The sequence below is a fragment of the Musca domestica genome, unplaced genomic scaffold (assembly GCF_030504385.1).
Source record: "Musca domestica strain aabys unplaced genomic scaffold, Musca_domestica.polishedcontigs.V.1.1 6, whole genome shotgun sequence".
NCBI classification, from domain to species: Eukaryota; Metazoa; Arthropoda; class Insecta; order Diptera; family Muscidae; genus Musca; species Musca domestica.
The window spans coordinates 26,043,291-26,067,485 of record NW_026712363.1 but is presented as its reverse complement, the minus strand read 5'-3'; the positions used below and the strand labels follow the sequence as shown (position 1 = coordinate 26,067,485).

General features: G+C 36.8%; 2 protein-coding genes across 5 annotated transcripts; one reads left to right on the top strand and one right to left on the bottom strand.

The window, feature by feature from the left end:
• Positions 1 to 3,852: 3,852 nt before the first annotated feature.
• On the bottom strand, positions 3,853 to 10,994 carry LOC101901306 (Y-box-binding protein 1). Of its 2 annotated transcripts, none has more exons than XM_005182413.4 (4): positions 10,554 to 10,994; positions 8,311 to 9,036; positions 8,136 to 8,239; positions 3,853 to 4,386 (listed from the first exon to the last, which is right to left on the bottom strand). In XM_005182413.4, exons 1-4 carry the CDS (start codon positions 10,675 to 10,677, stop codon positions 4,336 to 4,338), a joined length of 1,005 nt encoding a protein of 334 aa, XP_005182470.2. In that variant the 5' UTR covers positions 10,678 to 10,994; the 3' UTR covers positions 3,853 to 4,335. The 2 variants fall into 2 exon arrangements, with proteins under 2 accessions (XP_005182470.2, XP_019891949.2); XM_020036390.2 differs by having other exon boundaries at positions 3,853 to 4,383.
• Positions 10,995 to 12,824: 1,830 nt separating this feature from the next.
• Positions 12,825 to 23,140, top strand: LOC131805644 (sterol regulatory element-binding protein 1). 3 transcript variants are annotated; one of them, XM_059129070.1, is made up of 9 exons: positions 12,825 to 13,130; positions 13,828 to 14,035; positions 15,360 to 16,339; positions 17,228 to 18,269; positions 18,576 to 18,760; positions 18,837 to 19,870; positions 22,032 to 22,158; positions 22,417 to 22,584; positions 22,654 to 23,140. In XM_059129070.1, exons 2-9 carry the CDS (start codon positions 13,921 to 13,923, stop codon positions 23,011 to 23,013), a joined length of 4,011 nt encoding a protein of 1,336 aa, XP_058985053.1. In that variant the 5' UTR covers positions 12,825 to 13,130; positions 13,828 to 13,920; the 3' UTR covers positions 23,014 to 23,140. The 3 variants fall into 3 exon arrangements, with proteins under 3 accessions (XP_058985053.1, XP_058985055.1, XP_058985054.1); XM_059129072.1 differs by lacking the exon at positions 12,825 to 13,130 and adding an exon at positions 13,251 to 13,563; XM_059129071.1 differs by lacking the exon at positions 12,825 to 13,130 and having other exon boundaries at positions 13,826 to 14,035.
• Positions 23,141 to 24,195: the final 1,055 nt, after the last annotated feature.

The following is a 24,195-nucleotide window of genomic DNA, read 5'->3' as shown; positions in this document are numbered from 1 at the left end:
GCACTAAGAAAGAACAAATTAATAGTTTGGATGGCAAACAAAATAATAAAGTGTGAGGTTAAAAAAAAATATTTTTTTTTTGGAGGTTATAAAAAAAGTTTTGGTAAATTTTTATGAGTCTTGTTGGGAAAAAATTTTCGTTTTTCTTTTATATAATTCAACATATAAAAATATGAAAAATAATATTTTTATAGCTAAACAAAATAAATAAAACAATATTTTCTTGTTATTGTTGATGGTACAGTGTCTGAGCAAAACAATAATAGTGGGGAAAAAATTGAAAAAGAAAAAAAAATCATGAAAATTGTTTTATGATTCAAGTAAGGTGTCAGAGGTTTCTTTTCCAAGTTGCCATTCGAAAAGAAATTTTAGTTTTTAACAAAAACTAAACTCAAACTGTTATTATAAAAAAAAAACTAAAATAGCTACATAAGAATTTCGAGAGCTATTTCTCCATTCAAATGTATTTTTTTAGGTTAGAAAATAAAAACAAAATTTTAAATGGCAATAAATTTTAAATTTAGCAACTTGCAATGCATTATTTTTATACCCTTAGCCATATGGCTAGATACGGTTTCAGACCAAATCCGTTTCAGGCCACTTGGAGTCGATCTAGCAATGTCCGCCTGGCTAGTTGGTGCACACGATAACTCTTGAAGGGAGTATCCGATTTGATCCTAACTTGGTACATTGTAATATTATTGTCAAACTTAGATCGAGTTCGGAGATGGACAATATCGGTCCACTCCTTCTTCTACCTCCACCACAAAATGTCAACATTTAAAAAGAAAATAATTTACTGCACAGAAAGAGTCAGTGCTACAGCTGGTGCGAAAATGGACAATCACGGTCCACTCCGTCCAGTACATTCCCACAAAGTGTCAAAATTTTGAATAATTTTAACTCTTATAAAATGTGTTGTAAGAGTCCGATTATCTTCAAAATGCACACATCACAGTATTTTTATTTTCCAAAAATCTGGTGTGAAAATGGAATATATCGGTCCACTCCTGCTAGTACCTCCCCCACAAAGGATCAAAATTTTGAATATTCATGAAGCTCACAAAACACGAAATTAACATCCGATTCCATTCAGACTTGGTACATCTCAATATTTCTATCAACACAAGATATTTTGTAAAGATGGTAGAGATCGGGCCATTCCTTCTGTTACCTCCACCACAATGGGTCAAAATTTAGAATAAATATAAGTCTTATAAAATCTAATATATGTCTCCGATTGTCTTTAAATTACACACATCACAATATTTGTTTTTACCCAAGATCTGGTGTAAAAATAAAATATATAGTTCAACTCCTTCTGGTACCTCCCCCACAAAGGGTCACAATTTTGAATGTCTATAAAGCTCATAAAACGCGAAATCAACATCCGATTCCATTCAGACTTGGCACATCTCAATATTTCCATCAACACAAGATATGTTGTAAAGATGGTAGAGATCGGACAATTTCTTCTGGTACCTCCCCCACAAAGGGTCAAAGTTTTGAATAACCAAAACGATCATAGAATCCGAAATAAGCATCCCATTCTCTATACATTTCGCACATCCCATTATTTCTACGACCTAAAGATCTGCGGTGAATATGGGGTATATCGGTCCACCCCACAAAGGAATATCCATGAAGCTCATAAAACTGGAAATTAACATCCGATTCCACATCTCAATATTTCCATCAACACAAGAGCTGTTATAACAATGGTAGAGATCGAACAATTTCTTCTGATACCTCCCCCACAAAGGGCCAAAGTTTTGAATAACAAAAAGATCATAACATCCGAAATAAGCGTCCTGATCTCTTCATATTTCACACATCCCATTATCCGAACTAATACAAAATCTGCTGTGAAAATGGGATATATCGGTCCACTCTTTTTATTACCTCCCCCACAATGGGTCAAAATTTTGAATATCCAGGAAGCTCATAAAACGCGAAATTGACACCGGATTCCATTCAGACTTGGCACATCTCAATATTTCCATCAACACAAGAGCTGTTATAACAATGGTAGAGATCGGATCATTTTTTCTGGTACCTCCTCCACATAGGTTTCAAAATTTTTGAAAAACAGAACGATCAAAGGAAGCGAAAACATACCACTAATTTTTATCTGTATTAGATGAAGTATGAAAATGGAATACTTCGGTACGCTATATCTATTACCTCCCCCAAATTTCCACATTTTCCAAAAATAGGAAATAGGAAATAGTCTAAATCTGGCACGTTTTAATATTTACCAGCATTAGATCAGATACGAATTGTTCAGCTTCGGAACTTCTGAACCTCCCCCACACATGGTCAACAGTTTGAATAATCATAACTCAAGGCTGGGGGTATACATCTGTGGGCAAAACCAACTGATACTATTTTTAAACGACGACTTGAACCTGCATAGGCAATTTTGTTATAAGCCATTAAAATACTCAAATGCGAAACTTGAAAAAAATTAGGTGAATAATGTAGCTAAAATCATCAATATAGGGAGGTACTATTATATGAGGGCTATACCAAAATGTGGAGCTGCACAGACTTCCCGAATATCGGGAAGTACCGTTATATGAACTAAGACGTGGACCTACACACACAATTTTCTGTCTTAGGCTGAAGTATCCATTACGAACTTCAAATACCAAATTTAAAACAATTCCGGTGAATAATGTCGCTAAAATCATCAAAATACCAAATATCGGCAGGTACCATTATATGAACTAAGACGTGGACCTACACACACAATTTTCTGTCTTAGGCTGAAGTATCCATTACGAACTTCAAATACCAAATTTAAAACAATTCCGGTGAATAATGTCGCTAAAATCATCAAAATACCGAAAATATGGAGGTACCGTTATACCCATTTCCAATACCAAAAGTCCTGCAGACATAATATACATTTGAGTAAAATTTTATCAATCTACTTAATTTCGTTCGGAAGCTAGAGTGATTTCCACAGACGGACGAACATCGCTAAATCGACATAGAATTAGGAGGGTTTAAAAAAAGTTTAACAATTAAACAGTAATTTTTAAAAATCAAACCAATCTTACCTTTTTGTTTCTTTTGGCCCACGCCCCGGACCTGTGAATTGAAACCCAAGTTGTTTTTTTTTTTTTTTTTTTTCAATTTTTCCAAGAAAAATGTATTTGTTTTATTTGCTTCTTTACTTTCTTCTAAAAAAATATTATTGATAACACATCTCAAAAATACCAAGATGTGTGCAGATGTGTATAGAGACGTAATGCATATTATTGTTGTTGCACTAAGAAAGAACAAATTAATAGTTTGGATGGCAAAACAAAATAATAAAGTGTGAGGTTAAAAAAAATATTTTTTTTTGGAGGTTATAAAAAAAGTTTTGGTAAATTTTTATGAGTCTTGTTGGGAAAAAAAATTTCGTTTTTCTTTTATATAATTCAACATATAAAAATATGAAAAATAATATTTTTATAGCTAAACAAAATAAATAAAACAATAATTTTCTTGTTATTGTTGATGGTATATAGTGTCTGAGCAAAACAATAATAGTGGGGAAAAAATTGAAAAAGAAAAAAAAAATCATGAAAATTTTTTTATGATTCAAGTAAGGTGTCAGAGATTTCTTTTCCAAGTTGCCATTCGAAAAGAAATTTTAGTTTTTAACAAAAAAAAATAATGATGGTTGAATATTTTTTTTCAAGTTGTTTTTTAGTAAAAAATTAAAGATGTTATGCCTTACACACAAGTGTTCCCGGGATTTCTTGCATTATGAGAGAGAATGGGGAGGAAGGTAGGGATATGATGGTTTTATATCGAAAAATCTAAGCCATATAAATACTTCTGTTTTTATTTTGAAAAAACTAAAACAGCTACATAAGAATTTCGAGAGCTATTTCTCCATTCAAATGTATTTTTTAGGTTAGAAAATAAAAACAAAATTTTAAATGGCAATAAATTTTAAGATATTCCCGCCGATGACTCACCCCTTCCCCTTTTTCATTCAGGAAAACAAGAAGAAGAACACTTACTATATAAATAGCACAAACAAACAAAATAATGATGAGGAAATTGGTTTCAAGGATAATAGGAGGGTGTTGTTGTTGTTGATGTTGGTTTGGTTGATTGATTTCTTAGTTGTTGTTGTTGATGTTGTTTTCTTTAGTTCTTTTGGTTTCTTCCAGTAAAGATGGTTTGCTGTATTTTTTTTTTTCATAAATTAGATAAAATTTTGTATTGCTATTTTTTTAGGTTATGTTTTGTTGGCTGTTCTCTTTTGACCACCACTGTTGTTGCTGTTGTTGTTTTGTTGATTCCAGCCACATTTTGCAATTCATTGAATGTCTATGCGCTGCTTTCAGTAGTGGTATTTTGAACCTCTTGGCCAACATTCTGCTGATCATTTAGCCCAAAAAAACGAACGTCAATGCCACCACACAGCCGCCCAGCCCACCAAAGTCAGAGTTTGATAAAGGAGAATTCAGGTGTTGGATTGGTTGGAAGTGGAATGTTTGATAAATTGGATGATATTGTTTAGTTTTTCGTTGGAGTTACAGTTGCGAAAAAATGGAATTTTGAAAAAAAATATAAAAAAGAAAAAATTGAAATAAAATTTAGTTAAAATCCAAAAACTTAAAATTTTGAAAAAACAAAAAACAGATATTAAAATAAATATACTATGTATATATGTAACATATAGAATGTGTCTGGAGATATACGATTTTTGATGCTGAAAATTGTCTCTGAAGGTCCACGTCTTCGTATAGTCCCCATACAACGGCACCTCCCGACATTCGGTATTTTGGTGATTTAAGCGACATTATTCACCGAAAATGTTTCAAATTTGGTATTTGAAGTTCGTAATGGATACTACAGCCTAAGACAGAAAATGGTCTGTGAAGATCCATGTCTTCGTATAGCTCCATATAAGGGTACCTCCAGATATTCGGTATTTTAATGATTTTAGCGACATTATTCACCGGAATTGTTTCAAATTTGGTTTTTAAAGTTCGTAATTCATTCTACAGCCTATGACAGAAAATTGTCTGTGCAGGTGGTCCACGTCTTCGTATAACCCCACTTAATGGTACCTCCCTATTTTCGGTATTTTGATGATTTAAGCTACTGGAATTATTTCAAATTTGTTATTTGAAGTTCGTAATGAATACTACAGCCTATGACAGAAAATTGTCTGTACAGGTCCCCGTTTTGGTATAGCCCCTGTATTTTCGGTATTTTGGTTATTTTAGCTACCGGAATTGTTTTAAATTTTCATAATGGATACTATAGCCTATGACAGAAAATTGTCTGTGCAAATCCAAGCCTTCGTATAGCACCCATATAATGGTACCTCCCTATTTTCGGTATTTTGACGATTCTAGCTCATTATTCACCGATTTTTTTCAAGTTTTGCATTTGAATATTATAATGGCTTATGGCAATTTATTTATTTTCTTTTTTTATACCCTCAGCCATATGGCTACAGAGGGTATATATCATTTGATACGGCCAAAACGTGCCTAGTCGAAATAACGGTTTTAGACCCTAGGTCTCTTTGGACCAAATCCGTTTCAGAACATTTGGAGTCGATCTAGCGATGTCCGTCCGTCCGTCTGTCTGTCTGTCTGGCTGGCTGGTGCGCACGATAACTCTCGAAGGGAGTATCCAATTTGGTCCAAACTTGGTACATCGTAATATTTTTGTCAAACTTAGATCGAGTTCGGAGATGGGCAATATCGGTCCACTCCTTCTGGTACCTCCCCCACAAAAGTTCAAAATTTTCAAAAAATTTAATTTTTGCACAGAAAGAGAAATTATAGTCCGATTTTGCTCCAACTTTGCAAATCTTAATATTTGGGTCAGTGTGAGGTCGGGTGTGAAAATGGAAAATATTGGCCCACTCCATCAAGTACCTCCCCCACAAATGGTAAAAATTTTGAATAATTACAACTCTCATAAAATGTGATGTAAGTGTCCGATTGTCTTAAAATTTTACACATCCCAATATTTATATTAACCTAAGGTCTGGTGTTAAGATGGAATATATCGGTCCACTCCTTCTGGTACCTCCCCCACAAAAGGTCGAAATTTGCAAAAAATATATTTTTTTGCACACAAAGAGAAAGGATAATCCGATTTTGCTCTCACTTTGCAAATCCTAATATTTGCATCAGTTCTACGTTAGGTGTCAAAATGGACAATATCGGTTCACTCCTTCAAGTACCTCCCCCACAAATGGTCAAAATTTAGAATAATTACAAATCTCATAAAATGTGATGAATGAGTCCGATTGTCTTCGAATGGCGCACATCCCAATATTTATATTAACCCAAGCTCTGGTGTTAAGATGAAGTATATCGGTCCACATCTTATGGTACCTCCCCCACAAATGGTCGAAAATTTGAGATATATATTTTCTGCACAGAAAGGAATCAATAATCTAATTTTGAAAAACATAACGCTCAAAGAAAGCGAAATAAGGATTCACACATACAAATTATTTTTGCTAACACCAGATCTGTTTTGAAGATGATCCTATATATCTGCGAACACCTTCTGGTACCTCACCCACAAAGAGACACATTTTTCAATATTTTTATCTGTCATAAATTGCGAAACAACTCAGTGATTCTTTACAATTGCTATATCCATCTGCTATTATAATATTTATATCATATTTATGTAGGTCCGATACGAAATTGACAATATTGACCCATTCTTTAAAAACCCACTCCATAGAGGGTGAAGAGGACTGAGGGTATACATCTGTCGGCAAAGCCGACCGATACTTTTTTACTTGTTTTTTTTTTTGAAATTGCCAAATTTGTACCAAATGCAGGAGGGCATTCAATGTACGGCCCGGCCGAAGTAACAGCTTTTTTACCTGGTTACCCTCAAAAAGTATTTTAAAAAATCTTTGAATGTCTATCAAAAAAAAAAAACACTCTGTCTAGCTAGTCATTTAGAAATTAATAATCAAAAATTTGCTCTTGAAAATTGTCTATGGATCTCCTGGCTTGAAGCTCTCCTTCCTATTTCCTGGAAAATCTAAATAATGCGTTGCAATGTTAGGTCTTGAAATGTGTATGCATGTATCTAAATCGAGTCTTTCCCACTTGATGGTTAAATGTAATGTATTTCCCATTTCTGTATTTCCCAGAAGGGTTCGTTCGTATCTGACTAGATTGTAAAATATTGAACTAGATTCTTTTCCCTTATTAAAGCTACAAAAAAAATAGTAAATGAAAAAAAATTTACAATGTACTATAACATATTACCGCCAAAGTATCGCAGAAATATGAATTATAACCCAGACACACGTCATTCCAATTCCTTAGAATGATCTCATAAAAATTGTCGAGTTCGGTTTTTAGTGGTCACATAAATTATCTCCATGACACATTTTCAATTACATATACATATAGTACACAGTGTTTAGACAATAAAAAAATGGGGTTAGTTGGAAATGGGATTAGTAGTAAAAATGTTAAATAAATAATATAATAAATAATAAATTTCATTTGGGATTAATAATTGGTTGTGGTTGGTGGCCAGGAAAGTAGTTTCAATTGTTTTAACTCCTCCTCGTTAAATTAGTAAGGCATGATTTGACAGAGAAAAAAAGTGACAACTCCCCAAAGTGTTGTTCTGTTTGATTTCATTATGAATGAATTTTAATCTCTTGAAATGATGTATTTGTTGCTGTTCTTGTTGTTTGTTTGTTCCTTTAATTAATAATGCAGTCATTTTACAATAAATTATGATGTTCTTGTTTTTTTTTATTATTATTATTAAATGTTTGATGTTGTTATTTTAGTAGTATGTAGTGGTAGCAGTAATACTAGAGAGCGAGACATCATAAATGTTGTCATCATCGTCAAATGTTCTTGCTGTTGATGTTGTTGTTAAATATTTGCAGTTTGTATTGCGATACAAAATAAAGCAGACTTTAAATGCTTATGTTGCTCTGTGTTGTAGAATATGATAGAAGGAGGGAGGAGAGGAGTCGGATAATAATACACAATCCACATATTTTGTTTTTTTAGTAGATGTTTTGACATACTGACGACTGCTTTTCGTTATTTGTTTAGTAGATGGTTTAGTAGTATTTTATTATCCTTTCTTTCTTTGTTTGTTTAGTTTACCTGTTGTTGTTGTTGGTTGTTTTGTCCTCCGCCGTTATTGGGTTTTCTGTTGTTTGGACGGCGTGGACGACTGTTGCGTCGGGGACCTTGTCCTTGTCCTTGGCCTGCAACAAAAAGACGAAAGAAGATTATTAAAAACGTCGATGGAAAAATAATAGTTTTCGTTGGCGCTTACCTTGTCCCCCTTGGCCACCGTCATTACGTGGCACACCACGTGGTCCACCGCCGCGACCATTGAAATTACGACGGAAGAAACGTCTCTGTGGACCACCACGGCGCATTTGACCGCCTTGACCATCGCCGCCCCTGTGATTAGGATCAGCGTTCTGATCGTGGCCGCCATCGCCGCCCATACCACCATCACCGCCGCTAACTGGACGTCGTTGACTTTGATTGCGTGGATAGTAGGCCCTAAAGCGTCCACCGCGTCCACGGCGAGGGCCGCCACCGCCAGCACCCCGTCTGAAGTTACGTTGTTGCCTGGGATGTTGTTGTTCATCGCCACCATCGTGATTGCCACCATCGTGGTCATGTTGTACCTGGCCATCTTGTTGGTTCTGCTGCTGCTGTTGGTTTTGCTGTTGGTCACCACCCTGGCGGCGACGATTTCTTCTCCATGGCATGCTGCGATTGCGACGTTGTTTGTCGGCAGCAAATTGACTGCCACGCACTGGTTCACCAAAGGGTCCAGTTACGTTTGCAGCTTCATTGCCTTTCTCACCGATGACCACATCGAATTCGACAGCTTCACCATCGCCAACAGAGCGTACGGCTTTTTTGGGATTATTCTTGATGATAGCACTTTGATGGACAAACACATCTTCTTTAGTGTCGTCACGGTTAATAAAACCATAGCCGCTTTTAACATTGAACCATTTGACGCTGCCGGTAACCTTGGTAGCTGGAGCAGGGGAAAAAAGAAAGAAAAGAGGGGGGGTTAGTATTACTGATATGAACGGATTTAAATGGTGAGATGCTTTCAATAAGAATTCATTAACTGTGACCTAAATTCAGATAAGCTGTAGTTTAGCCTAAACCAGAATAATGCCATCTTTCAACTAAACAAATCAGCTTCGGCGATATTGGGCGATATAAATTGCCTATTTTAACATGAATTAATGGATGTATTGCTTTTGCATCGGGAAATGCATACGTCCCGAGATTTGGGTGATTAAAATTCCGCTATCGCTATTAAAATCTGATGAATGCAGGTCTGAAGAGGAAACCTTTGAAAGAAGTTTGATCTCCAAGCCATAGAAATGAGGAGTTCTAAATTTTCAAGTGGAATTATGGTTATGATATGGATAATCTTTTATTACAGATCAAGGGACTTGCATTTTTCGACTCTTGGACCTAGCGACCAAGAACTCATATACCAACTACTTTTGTCCGTTTTGACAATGCTGCTTCCTGGATCTTTTGATTTTTTTTTGGTCCGAAATCTCAAAATAAATCTTTACGAAACTACCTGAATCTCGATTGGATCTATCTGTTGTCTTCCCTTATTTCATTGTGTCGTTTTTAATGTGGCAACTCCATTGAAAATAGTAAAAAAAAAACTTGTCTGCAAATAGAAATTGCGCGAACCCAATATCAAACACAAAATGTTGCACCAAACAACAAAAAAAGTAAAAGAGAAAACGTGGAAATGTGAACGGAACCAAAGGAAATCTAATAACAAAAAACGGACAAAAATATGTGCTAAGCGCACTGCTAACGTTTGTTTGAGTGTGTATTTGTTGAAATATTTTGTGCAAGCACACACTACATTGGAGAGGTAGGTAGCGCGGCGCACATTAATACGATGAGCGCCAAAAAGTGGGTTGAGTTTCCACCAATTCACACAGACAACAATGAAAACAAGAGGAGGTAGGAAGTGAAGGTAGTCAGCAGCATAACATAGATTGAAAAAAAAAAAAAAACAAAGTGAGGGAAATTTACAATTGTTCTGCATTCGTCTGTGGTTTCTACGTTACTTTTTGGGGTCGCAGCAGCACACACATGAAACCGGTGTATTAGCGCTTTTTGCTCATTCTTGCTGCTGCCAGCTATGCTTTGCTTGCTGATGTTTTTGTGTGTGGCTCATTTTTTTCTTGTTGTTCTTGTGGTGTAGAGGAAAATCTAAGAAAAACAATACAGCAGCACACACCGGTGATGACTGACCGACCGACCGTACTTATTTCACTTTTTTTTTGTTGTTTTACAAAATGGCGGCCAATAAAATGTATTTTTAAGCACAAGAAATGTGTGTCCATGTGAAGAAGAAAAAAAGCTTCACCACATGTGAGGACCACACCACACTATATTTTGTGTGTCAGCGTCAAAGTAATTTTAATTAAATTATATCGCCGAAGAGCATGCATGCCATTCATATGAGCCAGACAGAAGACAATTCTTCGATTATGTTCCACCACTTACCAATAACTTCCTTTACAGGCTGGGGCTGTTTTTGTTGTTGAGCAGCATCACCTTGTGGGGAGTCTTGAGGCTGCTGCTGTTGTTGTTGCTGCTGCTGCTGCTCTTGGAGCTTCGAGTCTTCCATTTTTGCTTCTTTGCTTAACTGTTGTTGTTACACTAACAAAAAAATTCTATTTTCTTCCAGAAAAAAGCTGACAAAATGTGTCTTGCCGGATACCGAGACTATTTTTGTTAGCTTTTCTTTCGGTTGTTTTCTTGCCGTTGATGTTCTTTTTAGATGGTGTTAACACTCTTTTTATATTTGGGGACTCATTCAACTACTCCGTTCTTAAATTTGAGTGATGGATGGTAAAAAAATCACTCCCAAATCCTTTGAGCTGTGCTACGATGTTCTTCTTGTTTCCACTAGATCTTCTTGAATAAAAATTATTTCGACATTTTAACAAAATGGCGTTTGCAAAATGTCATTTTGCTTTGACAGTTCCCTCAAAAGGGGGTTGTAATGAAAGAGTAGTATTTTTTTGCACACTTCATTAAATGGGTGCCACATCCGGCTGGAAAAACAACATATTTGTATGTGGCACCCTGTGTTTGCAATAATGTTGTCGTTAATTGATTTGTATTACCTTGTAATAGAAATCATTTTTTTTTCGAATAAATTAAAATAGATTTTTAGATAAAATAAAAACAAAAATTATTATTATATTTAATGGTTGTTGGCTGCAATATTTACCGAAAAATAAAACAAAATATGTACAGTACCCTGTTCTATGTGTGCAAACACTTCGAAATCTGTATCACCCTTTCACTTTAGAGGGAAACATTTTTTGCTCAATGCAAAATTATACAAGGTAATTTCATGATGACAACGTCCAACTTTCAAAATTAAAAATGATATTTCCTTCATCGAAATTCAAGCACAACTTGTGTTTTGTGGCAAACAAAGTAATAATGTTATGATTTGAAATGCCCTCACTTTTGTGCTTAACATAAAGCATCACAAAATTAATATGGATATTAGAATAGATAAGATTTTAATTTTACTTTTACCGATAAAAGGACCTAATTAGATTTTTTTAAAGTATATTTATGTGAAAATACTCAACTCTAAAGAATTGCAAGTTTAGAGGTCTACCTGTTTGGCTTGAAATGTCAGAATTACTATAAAAATAATCAAAAAACCAAACAGCGTGTTGCTATGATTTTGAATAAATAATTGAAAACCGCGAAAACTGAATAAAATCATGTTCTGTATATATCTAAGGGTTTATAGTAATAAGCATTTTAAAAACACCCGAATTTAAAAATTTTCTGAAAATTTTTTGATTATTGAAAACAATACACACATAAATAAAGTTAGCATATTAAGTCAAGAAATAAAAAACATATGGTATCATAGCCCTACCTTGGATGCAACGACTTGTTTTTATTTACGAAGCGCGAAAGGTGAAGGTAAATGCCTGGTTTTTCTTTTAAAAACATGACCCAAACTGTTATATTTCAATTGTAATGCTAAAACTTATTAACAGCTTTAATGCGTGTCCCGCAATGTACGCTTCTACCAATCCATGGTAAAATTAAGACGGTAAAGTCATTTCCAATAATAATATCAATTTCTGCATTTTTTTCTATTGTCAAATTTCACTGAATAAAAACCAGGTTCCCATCTCTGATGTCTGTACACGCAACGGATTTATAAATATAAATTTTGACAACATATGATTGCATGACTTTATCTCATGGTAGAAGAATATAGGTAGTGCATCAACTCTTGGGAACATTAATATGTCAAATTTTTTTAAGTGCTTTGTCAAAAATATGTCGATTTTTATATGTTTTCTTATACGATGCAAATCGGAGGTTGTATTGATATGTATTTTTCAACAATTTTTACAAATTTCAATAATTTTTCATTCACGATTTTCAATATCAAAATCGGTTTGACAGTTCATTGTCCCAGCAGCTGTGTCGATGTAACTACCTGTATTCTTCTACCATGCTTTATCTTCTTAACTCTACCATGTTCCAATCGAACATTTTGAAATTTGTTGGCAGCCGGTAGCTCTAACATACCATTTTATTGTATCACAGATGATAGTTAATTTTTAATGCCATTTTGAAATTTGTTGGCAGCCGGTAGCTCTAACATACCATTTTATTGTATCACAGATGATAGTTAATTTTTAATGCCGGCGTCGACAAAAATGACAACGGGCTGCCGCCGTTGGCCTTGCAATTGACAAGCTGTCGTTGCGGCCGAAAGAAATCGAACCGCTTCGTTGTCTGTTGTCAATTGCAAAATATTTTATTTTTCAGTTTTAACGGGTCAGCACAGAGATTTACAAATATTACAAATAACTAATAAAATAATTGTATACCGCTGCCGAATAAACATTCGTGCACAGTGTTCAGTGAATTACACATAATAAATAAAAATAAAGTAAATAGAAAAAATAAAAACATGGAATAAATACAAATCAAATGAAAGTGCAAAAATTAAAGCAAAACACAAAACTTTACAAACTTCTTGCAAAAATGGCATAGAAAAACGTTGTTTTTGTTGTAAAATAAAAAAAGGTGTGTTTTGATTGAAAACATTAAGTTTCTGATGAAATTCTTTGACAAGTAATTGCAAATAAATGATGAAAATACGAAGACTTCAATGTATAATTTTGTGACGTCACATCGTATGATCGAAATACGGCGTTTTGATTGGTTGTTGGGCCCGCAATGTAATCCTCCTTCGTTTCGTTTTTCCTCGTTGCGTCGTGGCCGTGTACAAGCCCCGTTCCGTTTGACAGCTGTTTATGTTTTTATTTTGTGTGGGGAGCGCGTATACTGTTGTTTTCCTATTGACTCGTCGTCGTGTTGTTGTTGTTGGTAGTTGTTTTGCTGCTAAATGCCGTTTTAGGCTCAATATGAGGAAAAATGTTCAATCTAATTGGAATTAAAAAAAATCTTATTCATGGAATTAATTTTCTAAAAAAGAAATGCCTGCTTTTGTAATTGTGTGAGTGCGCCGCGCGTTATATTGCGTTTCTTTTTTTTTGCGCAATAGAAAAATATAATTACCTTACCGTTTTTTTATTTGAATTAAAGTTAAAACCTACCTGTTATTCCGCGTGTCTATGTCGCCGTTGTAATGAAATTGTTATTTGCGACATTATTTATTTATTTATTTATTTATTACAAGTCATTTTGTTTTTTGCAAAGTATTGCTGTTTTATTGTCTTTCTATTTTCTTCTTCCCTTTCTTTTCTTTCTTTGTAAATAGCAAAACTACTGATAAGATATTTCATTGTGGATGAATAATAATAACCCGTAACCTCTTCGTGGAAGAAGATAAGATAAATCGTGTGTAATAAAAATGGATATGGATCCATCATTAGATATGGACCTGATGTCCAGTGGGATGGTCGAATCCCTGGATATTTTCAAAGATGAGGATGCTTTAACCATATTCAAGGAAATGATGACACCAGGTAAGTTTGGCAATATTTATCTATTAATGTGACCGGATTTTTATAATTTTTATGTAGTAGGAGGCTTTGGTATTCAAAATGACCCGAAAAAATTCTTTGTCGAGGATACAATCATTGCAATTAGCTTCCATATTAGACGATGAAGATTACGATGAATCTTATCGGCAAGTGTTGTGGATTTGTAGAAATTATCTGCAAAAAAAGTTAAGAGACTAATCCGAAATACGAAAGGGGTGTGTGTAACGGTGTAGCTCCTTTAGCTTTTGCTTCAACGTAGATTCCAAAAGGCTAAAGGGACCGGCAACCGTAACAAACGTTTTCAAACATAGATTTGGAAATACATGTTTAGCTTGCTTTGCAATTGAAACCCAACCATATTGCATAATTATATTGAACACTCTACCTCTCTAGGACCTTATATTTAATAGTATAAACCGAGAACCTAATATGTATATTTTCTATACCTATCCCCTACCTTTAGGAGGAGGTAGCGGACGATAACTTTCCTGTCATGACCTTTTAAGGTTATCAATTTGCCATTTCAGCGAATGGAAATGGTGACAATAATATTGCAAACATGCGTCTTATCTCTTAATGCGATAAGAAGTTAAATGTGGGTGTTAGCAGCAGTTGATAGACAATGGAAAGCTAACTTTAGAAATGTTATCATTTAATAAGGCAGAAATGTGGCCTTTGACAAATCCGTTTCAGGACATCTGTAGCGAGACTTAAAAAAAAATTAAGGTTTCATGACCAAAAATCGTGGAGATTTTAAATGAATTCATTGTAAGGATCTCCTGACAAGGTTCTAATTGAATCTTCTAAGGACCTCCCGACCAAAAATCGTTTAAAGGACCTTCTGACCAAAGGGACCTACAAAAATTTTTTTTGGATCTAAAATAGTTTATCATTTCAAGATGTCTTGCGCCAAAAATGGAGGATATTTATTACTTTTTTTCGAAGGCCTCCTGATATAAGCGTGTATTTTTTTAAGGAAATTATTACGAGGATCTCCTGGCAGAAAATTGGAGTTTTTAAGGAATTTAGTTCCAAGATCTTCTGACGAAAAAATAAAGGACTATTTTAAATGATTATCGGGAAAATAACCACGGTTTTAGGACGCTTTTTTGAAGACTGAAGTTGGTAGTGTGCTGTCGAGGAGGGGTCACAAGAATAATTTAGGAAGTTTCATCCATTCCATTTCGTGGTTAATAGGCCTCAGAAATGGTCTACATCTTTTTAACCTTTTCCTTTTTACCCCTTTTTGCTGTCCCAAGTACCATCTAATGTTTGCTTATTCTCTTTTCCACCTCCCACCTCTTAGATATGCTGAAAAACTTTCTTGATGACATGGATCAGGTTCAATTACCCAATGAATTGCTTGCAAATATCGATTGTCCCATGGATGGGCAATCACTGAAGTCCGAACTACTTACAATGGATACGGCAGCATCACCACAACAGCAGCACCATCAGCAGCAACTGCAGCATCAACAACATCATCATATTAAACAGGAAAACCTTTCCCCCTTGCATATGTCTCCGCAGCACAGTGATATGGGCGGTTCACCTTCGTATAAACCACTTCTGTCCTCGGATCCCCTGATGGCTTCAAATTTTAGTCCCCTACCACCAATGGCCAGTCCATCGTCAAGTATGCTACCATCACCCCAGGGCTTGCTACAGCCACAAAAAACCTCTTCCCCACACCCACACAGCAGCAACAACAACAATACCCCCTCAATGGCCATGAATAGACATCAACAGCATTCTCCGAATCTTTTACAACAAATGCAAATGGATGCCACCACAACAAATATGGCCACAAATGGCAATCTATTGTTACAGAACACCACCAATGCATCCTCGACTTTACAATTAACTGCTGCTGGTCACATGGATATGAATAATCAAGCCTTAAATGGCCTGCCTTCAATCATATATGCAGCAGCAACACCATCGGGTACAACGGCATCGGCGGCATCGGGGACAGTGAATGGCAATAATACCTTTATATTGCAATCAGCTACTCCAACGCAAAGCAATGCCATGAGTGTCAATAATATGGCTCACGAAAAGAAAGTACAAATTCCTCTGAACACCACCAACAAGGGAGCTATGCCGCCCTCCTCCACATCATCGACATCATTGGCATCACAGCAGCAATTTTTGAAAAAAATCCAAACAATACCGCAAATTTTAACGGTGCAAAGTATTGGAACCGTGGCCGCAGCAGCACCCAATACAAATGGCGGAAATGTAGGCAACGATAAAGCCCAACAAGGAATGCAAGCAACCTTAAAGGTAAGAATTTTAAGAATTTCTCAAAATTGAAGACCTCTAATGAAAAAAAAAAATATGTTTTATAGTCTTTTAAAACTTGAAGACCTTTTTCCAAAGACAATAGCTATAGCTCTTCCGTAAACATAGGGAGATCATATACAGCACCATCTACTCTGAAATAAATCGTCACCACGATCATCTACTCCGAAGCAGATGGCCCAAGATTGTCACTTACAGAGTAGAAGACCCTCCGTTTCGTCTACTCTGCAGTAGATGTTTTTTTTTTTTAGGAGAATACAGCCCCAATATTTTCTACTCGGGAGTAGCTAGTCATCAGCAGTTTTGCTTACTTCAAAGTAGATGGCTTCAGGATTGTCAATTTCAGAATCGAAGGCCATTTATGTTGTCTACTTTGGATAGTTTAGGTTCACCAGGTGTCTCTACATTGGAGAGAATTACTCAAGTGCCGTCTACTCGAGAATATATGGTAATCAGAAACCACTACTCTGAAGTGGATGGCCCCAGGATTATAAATTTCAGAATAGTAGGTCCTACGTTCCATCTACTCTGTAGTAAATGTTCACCGGGTTATTTTAATCTGGAGAGAATATTCCACTCAAAATGTTCTACTCTGGAGTAGATTGTCACCAGATTTGTTTACTCTGAAGTAGATGGCTTCTGGAATTTCAATTTCAGAACGGTTTATATTTATCAGTTTTTTATGCACTCTGGAGAATGGTCCAAGTGTGATCTACCATAGAATAGGTGGTCATCACCATCTAGAGAAGATGTTCCCTCGATGATTCCCAAGATCCATCTTATCTGGGTTAGATAGTCCTCCTTATTAGGTTTTATTTTTCCATAAAAAAAGTATTTCTTTCATTTCCATTTTCTGTTCTTTCTTTTCAGTACACCACCCAAACAACCAATCCCCCGCATCATCATCATCACCATCATCAAGCGAATACAATTCAAACGCAATTAACAGCAACGGCTCAGGCTCCGCAAGTGATCATACAAACCAATCCGGTTATGTATACAACCGCTAATGGTACCGCAATTTTGGCCTCTCACATACCCGTTGTCTTGGAACCAGTATCCTCCGTTACCACACCATCCTCTTCGCCCGGTCTTAATAACACAACACAACAGCAACAGCCAGCCTCCTCCACAAACAGCACTACCACATCGTCACACACACCACCACCACAACCAATTCAACAGGCCCCATCGCCCAATGGCCAACATCAGGACAAATTACCCATAAATCGCAGTCCCCAACAGCAGCAACAACAACCCAAAGTCAAGGAAGTTAAACGTTCCGCCCACAATGCCATCGAACGACGTTATCGCACCTCGATCAATGATAAAATAAATGAACTCAAAAATCTGGTGGTTGGCGAATCGGCCAAGTTAAATAAATCGGCAGTGCTACGGAAATCCGTCGATAAAATTCGTGAGCTGCAAAGGCAAAACTATGAACTTCGCATGGAGGTACAACGTTTGCAGAGTGAGCTGATGTCACGTGACGGCTCCAAGGTACAAGATCTGTTACACCCCTCAGTGGGTGGTGGCGGCAAAAAACGCAAAGCCTCCTCCATTGAGGGTCTAATCATGTATGGCAAGGAAAGTGCCAATATGATGACACCGCCACGCAGTGATGATTCCGATCCATCGCTGTCGCCATCACATTCGGATTCCTCGATGCCACCGTCACCGTACGATGGCTCGAGCTCCTCAACGGCCAGTGTTAAGGATGGCGATATTGAAATGTTACCCAAGCCAATGCAAGGAATGTCGGCCCATTCACGTTTGGCCCTATGCATGTTTATGTTTGCCATATTGGCAGTGAATCCGTTTAAGAATTTCTTGGGCAACTCTGGCGGGGAATATATGTTCGATGATGATGACTTGGTGGGACAGAGGAAAATATTGGCGGTGGATGAAGCAGGTAAAAATTATGTATATAAAAGGGATTGATGAAGGGATAAAGAATAAACCACCAAAGAAAAGATGCTGGGTCGTCTACACTAGAGTTGATGGCCTCGGGGTCGCCTACACAAGTGTAGATCTCTCTATAGGCCGTCTACACCAGAGTAGGTGTCCCTAAAGGTCGCCTACTCCAGAGTAGAAATTCTATTACCCGATTACTCTAGAGTAGATGGCGTTTTTATGGGTGGTTATATTTGACCCCCTTATGGTCTTCCCCGCTTGAGCAAATCCTCAACCTAAAATAACATTTTATTTTCCATTACAGATATTGGTGCCAAGATTTGGGGTAATTCCACATCTTCATTGATTCTATGGACCATGAATATATTGGTTATGTTAATGTGTATGATCAAACTGCTGGTCTACGGTGACCCTTTGCTGGCATCCCAAACACAAGCTTCAGAGGCCTATTGGAAACACAAGAAACTGGCAGAACAATATTTTAACACGGTATGTTTTTAAAACTACAAATTACCGAAATTTCAATCATGGGAATAATTTTCAAAATTCCAATTTCATTTTTCAGGGAGATTCGAAGAATGCCTATTCTGAATATTTACGTTGTCTGCAAGTATTTGGCATATCCTTACCATCGACACGCCTCGAATCGTTCACATTGACCAGCTGGCAGTTTATACGTTTATTCTTTCATCGCATATGGATTGGGCGTGTGTTGTCTCGCAAAGCCGGTGGCCTTTTCTGCAGTGAAGAGCAGCGCAAAGAAGCCTTGGCCTCTGCCCGGGAATTGGCATTGATTTTCAATCGCTTGAATCAGTTACATTTGACATCGAAAATTAATGATTCGCATGGTCTGGTCATGTCTTTGTATGCCATCAATATGACCGAAGTGGCTGCCCATCTGCTGACACCCAGCGAATTGGCGAGCATTTTCATTACATCCGCCTTGAGAGTCAAACGTAGCTATCCAAGTTATTTGAAATTCTTTGGTCGTTACTTCATTAGTCGGGCGAAAACGGAAAATTCCAAAATTCATGATCAAACCAGAGAGACCCATTGGCTATTCACTTCGTATGGCTATCGTTATTTTATTACACATGACTTCGATTTTGTGGAGAATGAAAAGGAAAACGCCAATGTCTCGCTGTTTGCCACACTTAGCAATCCTTCGGATCCCATGTCGTATGTGGTGAAGCATTATCGTGAACATTTACTGCTGCGGGCCATTCAATGTCTGTTGGGATCGTCTTCGGGTGGCAGTCATAAGGGTCATCATCACAACAAACAACATAATGCCCAGGGCAAAGCTAATGCAGCAGCGACGGAAGGAAATTCTGCCCCTGCCCCGGGTACCATTGTAAGCAACGTTCTGAAATACACCTCACTACTGCGCGATACATTCTCCCACGAGAATAATGATGTGAAGAGTGAATGGTGGTCCAGTGTCTTGGAAATATCTGTACATTGGCTTTTGGGCGAAGACACCTTGGCTGATAATCTATTGGAAACCGTAAAGGCATTGCCTAAACCACTATTGGAGAGTGGTGATCATCTGCCCAAGGCTTTGTATACCATTCTCAAAGCTAAGGCAATGTTGATGGGGTGAGTGGTCCTAGGAAGAGGAGTGTATTTGTTATTTTTATATATCTGTAGATGGACTATAAAATGACTATGGAATGGGAGCCTCTAGGGTCGTCTGTAGGAAGAGGTTCTGTCTACCAAACGGTGGATGCTATGGGTCAATCATGTCTATAAAATCGTCTACCATAGAGTTGATGTCTCCTAAGATCTTTAGCCATAGAGTAGATACTTCAAAGGACTGTCCACAATAGAATTAATGTTTCCTAGGATTGTCTACCCTAGAGTACATGGTGCCTAGAATCGTAAATAATAGAGCAGATGATCCCTAGGATCGCCTACCATAGAGTTTTTGGTCCTTAGGAACATCTAATATTATAAGGTTCGTTTAACATAGAATAGATTGTTCCAGGGATCTTCTACCATCGTGGGGATGATAATTAGGATCGTCTAGGTTAGAGTAATAGGTCCCTAGGGCAGTCTACAATAGGTTAGGTCAAAGGACGTGCGGTTGCCTTTTGGTAACCGCTTCTCTCGGAGACCTGCCGGTCCATTATGTTCATCCTAATAAAAAAAATGAGGAAAGAAAGAATAGTGGAAAAAAGTAAGGTGTTATTGATTTTAAATATAGTTATGAGTGTGATTTACGGCTAGCGATCTTGCCGTGTCGTCTTTAGCCACTTAAATCTTCGGGCTAAGTAAAAAATTACTGTAGAGTCAGTGTTAGAGAACGAAGCCAAACATGTGGCACTTGATCTCCCAACCAACCTTGTCTCACGTTAATTAATGCTGGACAGTGGCAGAGCAGATGTTCGATCGTCTCAGTTTCTTCTTCGTCTTGACAGATTATACAGTAATCAATATCATCGCTGTTCCATTTCGAGGTCATTGCCCTCACCTTGCAGTGACCTGTGATGATACCCACCACAAGTTTTAAATCTGGGTTTGACAAGGACAGTAGCGACTGTTTTCTCTCCTCTCGAGAGTGTGGGCCAGATTCTTTGGAAAAGCTATACCCACTTTCGTCCAGCAATTTTTGTTGAGTTCTCACAGAATAGTGTCGATTAATTACCCGTGAAACCAAAGGGTGGTGTTCTCAACTTCAATGGTAGTTGATTCGGATGACCTAGCCAATTCGTCTGCAGTCTCGTTGCCTGGAATATTGTATTGACCAGGAACCCAACAGAGCTTGATGGACAACCCATAGTTTTCCAAGGAACTCCTGCAGTCCAAAACAACCTTTTACTTGATAGTAGAGGAGCTTAGAGCTTTCCGCTTGACTATCGAGGTATATAGTCACCGGACCGCTAACCTCGTTGTTCCTCGTGACCAATAGGTCTATGGCTTTTATGACCGCAAAGATTTCCGCCTGGAATACGCTACAGTCGTTTCGCGAACATTAAGAGTGTCGCAGAAGACCTCAGCTCCCGTTCCGCCTTCCATCTTTGAACCGTCGTATAGACATCCATGCTGCAGAAAGGGGAATCGTTACGGGCCCAGGAGAGGAGAGGTTTAGCGTGACCCCATTTAGCATCGGTGGTATAAAAGAAGGACATTTACGATTCCTCATAAAGAGGGCAAGCTCTGTCTTTGATGGGTTCACGCCTAGTCCTTGCGGCGTGCCCACGTTGATAAGATGACTAAGTTGATAACTGGTATACGCAATAAAACGAATAATACTAACTGTTATAATCCATATAATACCTTTATTATGCATATTGTTATATTTGGTTCAATAATTATAACTGTTATACAGTATATAACAGTTATGCCAACTGTTATATTTTCTATAAAATTACAATTTTTTGTTTTATACATTTTTTGAAATTGTTTTTTTTTAATTTGGTGCAATAATTATAACTGTTATACAAAATATACGATAATTTGTATAACTGGTATACTCAATAAAACCAATAAAACTAAGTGTTATAATCGTTATAATAGCTTTATTATGCATATTGTTATATTTGGATCAATAATTATAACTGTTATACAGTATATAACAGTTATGCTAACTGTTCTAACTGTTATATTTTTTTTGTAAATTTACAATTTTTTGTTTTATAATTTTTTTTAATTTGGTGCAATAACTATAACTGTTATACAAACTATACAGGCAACTGTTATAATTTTTGTAATTTTAATTTTTTTTAATTGTTTGAAAATTTTTTTTCTCAAATTTTAGTAACAATGCCAACACCTTGGATAGTCGTGACATACAAAAAATTATGCAAATTTGCGATGAATCCAGTGCCTATTTGCAGGAATGTCTGACCGTCAATAAAATAACCAATGCCAAGGGCATTAAATTGGTAAGATTTTCCACAACTTTATTTTGCATTTTTAGGCTAGATTTAGAACGAACTTGACGTGTGTTGATATCGGACAAAGGTGCATTGTAGTCGCATTGTCTGTGCTGTATTCGTTGCTGTTGGTATTCAGCCAGTACTTCTGCAATGCAAACTTTGTTGATATTCCTTGGCATCAGAACGAACGAGTGAAACTTTGAATATTTTGAATTTAGAAAATTCGATAATTGACTAACTCTGATAAAAAAAAAAAAAAATTAGCTTTTCCAATTGCTCACCTGTGATTGGATTTTGGAAACTCGCACCGAACTATGGGAATCGGAATATATGACAATGGACGATGATGGTTATTATCAAGTGCCTGGTGATGTTTTGGAAAAATTCCAAACAGATTTGAATTCATTGCGCAGCATTGTTGAGGATATACCGGTAAGAGAAACGAATCGATGAAATAGTTGAATGCATTAATGCAATTGTTTTTTTGTGTTCTATTTTCAGAGCGGCCAGTCACGTATCTATTTGTATGAGGCCGTGTGTCGCCTTATGGCCGGAGCCTCACCGGGACCAACGCAACAGCTGCTGGATCGTAGCCTACGCTATAGACATGCCAAATCTTCAATTATTTGCGGTGGCAAGGACAAAAATCACAATTTGGAGGGTGGTGAACGGGAACGGGCCGCTGCCATGTATGTGGCATGCAAGTATTTGCCATCGGCCTTACTTTGTTCGCCGGGTGAACGGGCCGGTATGCTGGCCGAGGCTGCCAAAACATTGGAAAAAGTTGGCGACAAACGTAAACTCAAAGAATGCTATCAGCTGATGAAATCGTTGGGCAGTGGTTCGGCCGTTACTAATTAAAGACTTTGTTTTTGAAATACATTAATTTTCCTTAGGTTATAATTTCAAAGGCGTATATAATATATATGTATTTTTTTAACTATTCTTAAGTCTACCCAATGTTAATGAGTTTTTGGTAATTTTTTTTTTTCAAAAAAGTGTTTTGTTTTTTTTCGCTTCACATTTTTTGGTGATTTTTTTTTTTTCAAAACTTTGTGCAGGCCTAGCTATATTTTTGAAAATAATATTTGCATCCCGTTTTTTTTGTTTGTTTGATTTTTTGCTTGTTATGATCCAAGAAAGTAAATATGTATGTAGTTCAGTAAAAAAAAAATATCAATAAAGCTAAAAGTAACCAATGGTGTAATAAGAAATGGATGTATTTTAAATTTTTTTTCTTGGTCAAAAATAACTTTTTTGGATCTCCTAGATATTTCTGAAAAGTAAAAGGTTATGGTTTGGTTCCTCTAATGGCCCATCTAAAGAAGTTTTAAAAAATCATCATTGGAAACTCTGATGGTTCTGATGGAAAAGTCAGGAAAACCGCGTTTTGTTCTTCTCTTGAAGGTCCTTGGAAAAATCTTCTTAAGAAATGACAACCTCCCCCATAGTAGTTTGTCATTCTGTTTGTAACGCCTCGAAATATACATTTTAGACCCCACAAAGTAAATATATTTTTGATCAGCATAAAATTCTATAACTATGTCGGTCCTACCATCTGCGGAAATCACCCTAGCTTCCGAACGAAATGAAGTAGGTTGATAAAATGTTACTCAAATGTGTTACAGGAGAGATGAAAAAAACTGCAACCAACTTCAGACTGCTGACATTTCTAAGCCACTCGTCCGACAGTTAAAATTATTCCAGTGACAGCTGATTATATTGTTTACAAGCGGACACATGCGTTTTGGTGAGAATTTTCCAGAAAAAAAGTTATTCGTAATGGAATGCTGGAAAACCACAAGTAGCTATCGTTAGAGTACTCCAGCATTTAAATGTGAATAAATCTTTTGTGTCTCGTACTATCGCTCGTTACCGATACTGATACCGCTAGAGTAGCCTGCCGCCAAGGAAGTGGACCGAAGAAGAAAACAGCAACATCAGCAGAAATGCTTCGAAAAGTAAAGAAGCGACTTGATCGAAACCTACGTCGCAGTGTCCGAAAAATGGCTTGTGAGCTCAATATATCGCAATATTCCATTT

Excerpts from the sequence above, each read along its gene's own strand:
- LOC101901306 (XM_005182413.4), bottom strand. The coding sequence starts at position 10,677 with ATGGAAGACTCGAAGCTCCAAGAGCAGCAGCAGCAGCAACAACAACAG. Across the intron at positions 9,037-10,553 it reads GCCTGTAAAGGAAGTTATTG|CTACCAAGGTTACCGGCAGC; the intron begins GTAAGTGGTGGA and ends CCCCTGCTCCAG. Across the intron at positions 4,387-8,135 it reads ACAACCAACAACAACAACAG|CAGAATGTTGGCCAAGAGGT; the intron begins GTAAACTAAACA and ends CTAAATGATCAG.
- LOC131805644 (XM_059129070.1), top strand. The coding sequence starts at position 13,921 with ATGGATATGGATCCATCATTAGATATGGACCTGATGTCCAGTGGGATG. Across the intron at positions 16,340-17,227 it reads GAATGCAAGCAACCTTAAAG|TACACCACCCAAACAACCAA; the intron begins GTAAGAATTTTA and ends CTTTCTTTTCAG. Across the intron at positions 18,270-18,575 it reads ATTGGCGGTGGATGAAGCAG|ATATTGGTGCCAAGATTTGG; the intron begins GTAAAAATTATG and ends TTTCCATTACAG.